Raw genomic sequence first — 5,446 nt, 5'->3', positions numbered from 1 at the left:
TTAAAAATGACACAAACACATACATTGGCCTAGGCCTACACACGGTCAGGATTATCAAGATATCACTAGGCGATCGAAATTTTTCAGCTCCGTTATAATCTTATGGGACCACCATCCTATAAGCAGTATGTCATTATTCAGCACATGAGTGTATTTCAAATGTAGTTTTTTTCTTTGCCTTTTTTCTTTTTTTTTTTTTTTGAGATGGAGTCTCACTCTGTCGCCCAGTCTGGAATGCAGTGGCGCGATCTCGGTTCACTGCAAGCTCCACCTCCTGGGTTCAAGAAATTCTCCTCCCTAGTAGCTGGGATTACAGGTGCCTGCCACCACACCCAACTAATTTTTGTATTTGAGTCGAGACAGGGTTTCACCATGTTGGCCAGGCTCATCTCGAACTCCTGACCTCAAGCAGTCCACCTGCCTCAGCCTCCCAAAGTACTGGGCTTACAGGAGTGAGCCACCGCTCCTGTCCTGCTATTCATTTTTTAAATTCTGGCTACAGTAACTGCCCTATGCTAAATTTTCTCTTATTCCAATACATTTACTATACAGGGAAAATGTTCCTAGTAAACAAATTCCCGCTGTCATTACCTTGTCCTGAAGAGTTTGCTGCCATTTTCCTATTTTGTTTCAATTATGTCCAGTGGCAATTGGTCAGCACTTCACAATCACCTGTAAAATATGTGTACACACATATACAATGCACCATATTTTAATCACAAACTAAAAGGAACAGTTAGCCTCCCTCCTTACAATGAAATGTTTGCTGTTTCTTAACCTCTTCACAAAGATACATTTGAAATGTACACGGACTGAAATCCCACATGTAAACTCTGCTACTGTCTCAAGCATTTAATTAAATACGGCATTGTTTATTCTTGCAGATGTTCACACCATTTAGCATTACTGTCTTTAATAAACATTAGGTTGTATTTACCAAATATATCAACCAATTGATAAGAGTCAATACAATCATGCTGTTAGGAAAAAAAATCATTCACCTATGGTGTCTCTGCATTCGTCTAAAACACATACCCAGCAACTACTGTGTACGCTGAAAGCTAAAAAAAAGAAAAGGAGTAGTGTACCTGCTCTACACCATACACTGTGTAAGATGCTCGAAATTAGTTCCTTTATTTATTTATCAACATTTTATAGATGAGGAGACCGTACCCAGGGTCATAAAGCTAGTAAGAATTATTTGGGCTGCTGGTTTCCAAACTTCGTGCTTTCATACTAAATCCTGGGGAGATCCAAGATGAGCAAGATCCTACTCCTACTCTCAAGGAACATATAATCCGATGGGAAAATAAAGTCTTATTCAAGCAACCATATACTATTAATTTTTTTAAAAAAAAAAGCTTAACAAACGCGCTCTTTAAAAGGTGGGCACAGTGCCGGAGGCACATAATTGATTTCATTGGGAGCAAAGAGTGACGCCTTAGTCTAGGGAGCCGGGAAAGACATAAGAAATGGAAAACAGGCACCAGTTTTTAATAAACGAATCGTTAGGTGTCTCCAGCGGCTGACAATGCCGGGTTAGGACTGGAGGACAACAGGGCCATCTTGTGACAGGGCTAGACTGGCGTGCCAGAAAGGTCCCTGCCTGCGGGCGTGCAGAGCCGACAGGGCCAGGGCTGTGAACGAGACGAAGGAAGCAAGTAGGAGCGAGAAATGTTGGGTGGCAAGGTCGGAGGGGAGGTCGCTGCCTGTAGCAACAAAGACAGCGGCGGCAGGTTAGGACCAGGGCCACACTTTTCCATTCCCCGGTGCCGCCAGACTGTGGTACTTACCTGGGACCCGAGGACACCGGGACCGCCTCGCTTTCCAATCGCGGCTCTTAAAGGGGGCGCGACCACTTAGGCAAAAGGAGCTCAACTCACCGCACTACAACCTTCCCGCCCCCGCTGAGCTTCCGCCTCCTGACTGACGTGCGCCCCAGGGAGCGGAAACCCCGCCTCCCGCCGGGACCCAACGGCCACCACCCGTCGCGATTCGCACTTTAGCGGCCACCTCAGTGCAGACGTCACTTTTTCTCCAAAGAGTGACAGTCGAAGAGGCTCACGGGAGATGCAAGCAGTACTGTTGGGGGTGGGGGGCCAGGGTGGGGCGTGGCCCGGGGCGGGGCAAGGCGGGGCTGTCAGGCAGGGGCGGGACGGAGAACAACTGGGTCCCTAGCACCAAGACTGGCTGCTGCTTCATTGCCACGGCCTGGCCGGTCTTGTGACGGTGCGAGTCCACCTTGGCTGGGCCTCGGAGGAGAGGCGAGTCTAGAGGCTAAGCTCGCTTTCGAGCTTTAACAACCATCTCGGATTGCACATCCGCGCACACACATACACACACACACACACAAATTCAGGAATATTTTTTGTCTACAGTTTACACAGTTATACACAATGAAAGCACTGAACATGGAGGATTTTTATTACAGTGCAATAATCTGCATTTAAGAAGTGGATGTGCCACATCGCAGAACACCAAGATGCCACGAGTGAGATCACCTGCTGCCCATCTGATTCCAGCACAATAGATATCTACACATTTGAATTAAAAGGTAATCTTATATTGACGTGTTCAAATTGCACTTTTTTTAATTTAAAAAAATGTTTTTTATAGAGGCAGTGTCTCGCTTTGTTGCCCAGGCTGGTCTTGAACTCCTGGCATCAAGGGATCTGCCCACCTCAGCTTCCCAAAGTGCTGGGATTACAGGCGTGAGCCACACTGCCCTGCTTAAAATTGCAGTGTCTTAATCTCTTCTGAAAGATACATTTGAAAAACACACAGACTTAAATCACAAATGTAAGCTCCCCAAGCGCCTCAAGCATTTAATTAAATAGAATGGATAATGAATTTGAACATATGTTTTTAATAATCGATGTTTGCTCAAGAGTAAAATGTTTATGATACACAATTTTCTTGTGCACAGATCAATGATTGAAATAATCGTTTCAATACCAAGTATTTATTTACTCAAAACCAAGCATGTATTTACTCTATACCAAGCAGCTATTGAGTGCCTTCTACAATGCGAAGTGCTTCCTGTGCATCAGCTCTGGTCCTGTTGTTTCCTGATTTACATTTGAGACTCGTGTTTCTTGCTCTATGTCAAATAGTGAGCTAAGATTCAAATTGAAAGGTCTCCCAGATGCTAAGGCTTGAGTTCTTAAATCTCACACATTGCCTCTGTTCTGGAGGAAAGAATTCCTCTGAGACCAGTTCTTGCTGACTTTACTTTAATCCAGATATAAAGCCTAACACATGAGCATTTTGATGGTAGGCCAGGAGCCCTTTCAGTTAAGAGGACTTTGTGAGTTCTAGTATGACTAAAAAGATGACTGAGATCTAAATGGCTGATAGAACCTTAGAATTTTTTTTGTTTTGTGGCCTAGCTAGGCAATATAGAAACTAGGGTACAGAAAGTTCCAGTCTAAGTTTCAAATGGACATTCTGAACAAAGCTTATTTAAGGAGGTGAGAGAAAAAAGAGATCTAACCCTAAACAACATTTTATAATTTCCTAGCAAATTCAGCCTCTGAGAATTGAAAGAACATTATCAGGAGAAAGATAAATTTAACTTGCTTCCGATTATTTTGCCTTTTACTTGGTAGGTCATAGCCCTTGAAACCCTTCTGTCTTCTCCTAGAGTTTTTGGAACTTTTGCCTCTCTGTGTTAACCTCTAACGCAATGGTTAATAGTGAGTCAGTCTACTTGAATGCAAATTCGAGCTTTAACACTTAATGATTGTGAGCCCTGGTTTAACCTTTTGGTGCCTCTGTTCTATCATCTATAAGATGGGAATAAAAATAAATGATTGGGTATACGTAAATCACTTAGAATAGCACCTGGCACATAATAAGTACTCAATAAATGTTTACTATTAGAATATAAACAATGAACAATCTGTTGTACTGGGTATCTTGGCAAGTGGTCAGTAGGTCAACTGAGCCTGGGTGTGGTGGCTCATGCCTATAATCACAGCACTTTGGGAGGCCAAGGCAGGAGGATTGCTTGAAACCAGCCTGGGCAATATAGTAAGACCTCATCTCTAGAAAAAATCTAAAAAATTTGCCAGGTATGGTGGTGTGTACCTGTGGTCCCAGCTATTTGGGAGGCTGAGGTAGGAGGATTGCTTGAGCCTGGGAGGTCAAGGCTACAGTGAGCTATGATCACACCACTGCACCCCACTCCTGCACTCCAGCCAGGGCAACAAAGCAATAGACCCTGTCTCAAAAAAAAAAAAAAAAAGGTCAGCTGAGAAATATATTAGGAGAAAATCCAAGACAGGAGTGCATGTTATAGCCCCTTGGCTCTATTAACTAATAGCAGTCTGTGAATTACTTTATCCTGAAACCACTGTGGTTACAGACCTTCAATATCAAAGTAGAGTTGACAATAGTCCCTAATTTCCAACTGAAACCACCCTAACCTCCTTTTCTGGTATTTTGTGATAAAGTATTTGGGGATCTGCATGAGGCTAGACAACCTTTAAAATCATGTGTAGCACTTTGAGACAATTACGGTATTAGTCATCCATTGCTATGTAACAAATTACCCTGAATCTTAGCAGTTTAGAACTTGGATTTAGAACCTGGCCCTGCACTTACTGGGTGAACATTTGGACAAGTTATTTATCTGTTCCTCAACATCCTTATCTGTGGAAAGGGGTATTAAAAGCACCTACCTTACACCATTGTTTTAAAGATTAAATAAAATCAAACCAGATGCCTCATATCTATAAGCTATTATTTTCTATTAAACATAAATTCTAACTCATTAGAGTATTAATATGAAATATCATGAAGATTGTATACAACAAAATGTGGTGGCCTCCAAGACAGCCCTCCTATTGTCATCCCTTCCCACGTTGAATAAACTTGACCCAAGTAACCAATGGGATATTGTGGAAGTGTCAGTGTGTGACACTGATTGCAGTGTCTACCTTGGCCTCTTTTGGGTCACTTGCTCTAAGGAAAGCCATGTATATGTCACGGGGTCACTAAAGCAGTCCATGTGGAGAGCCCACATAAAGAAGAACTGAGGCAAGCGTTCCACCAACAAACCAACACCAAGTTGCCAGTCAAGTAATGATCCACCTTGGAAGTGGATCCTCTAGCCCTAGGCAGGCCTTCAGATGACTGCAGCTCTGGCTGACATCTTGATTGCAGCTTTGAAACCAATCCTGAGCTAGAACCACCGAGCTAAGCTGTTCACAAATTTCTAATCCACAGAAACTATGTAGGATAGTAAATATGGCTTGTTTGTAGTTGTTTTTGTTGGTTTCTGAGATGGAGTCTCACTCTGTCACCCAGGCTGGAGTGCATTGGCGCAATCTCGGCTCACGGCAACCTCTGCCTCCCAGGTTCAAACCATTCTCCTGTCTCAGCCTCCTGAGTAGCTGGAACTATAGGCGCCTGCCACCATACCCAGCTAACTTTGTATTTTTAG

At 43.3% G+C, this 5,446-nt stretch overlaps 1 protein-coding gene across 1 annotated transcript in view; it reads right to left on the bottom strand.

Moving 5' to 3' along the window:
• INIP (INTS3 and NABP interacting protein) overlaps positions 1 to 2,041 on the bottom strand; it is a 41,740-nt gene extending 39,699 nt beyond the window's left edge. The window contains exons 1-2 of the mRNA XM_011992446.1: positions 1,794 to 2,041; positions 592 to 672 (exon numbers count right to left, since the gene is read on the bottom strand). Of these exons, the coding sequence (XP_011847836.1) occupies positions 592 to 616 (25 nt within the window). The 5' untranslated portion in view covers positions 617 to 672; positions 1,794 to 2,041. The remainder of the gene's footprint in view (positions 1 to 591; positions 673 to 1,793) is intronic.
• Between the last annotated feature and the right edge of the window lie 3,405 nt (positions 2,042 to 5,446).

This window comes from Mandrillus leucophaeus, unplaced genomic scaffold, assembly GCF_000951045.1.
Source record: "Mandrillus leucophaeus isolate KB7577 unplaced genomic scaffold, Mleu.le_1.0 Scaffold410, whole genome shotgun sequence".
Taxonomy (NCBI): domain Eukaryota; kingdom Metazoa; phylum Chordata; class Mammalia; order Primates; family Cercopithecidae; genus Mandrillus; species Mandrillus leucophaeus.
This window is presented reverse-complemented; position numbering and strand designations above follow the sequence as displayed.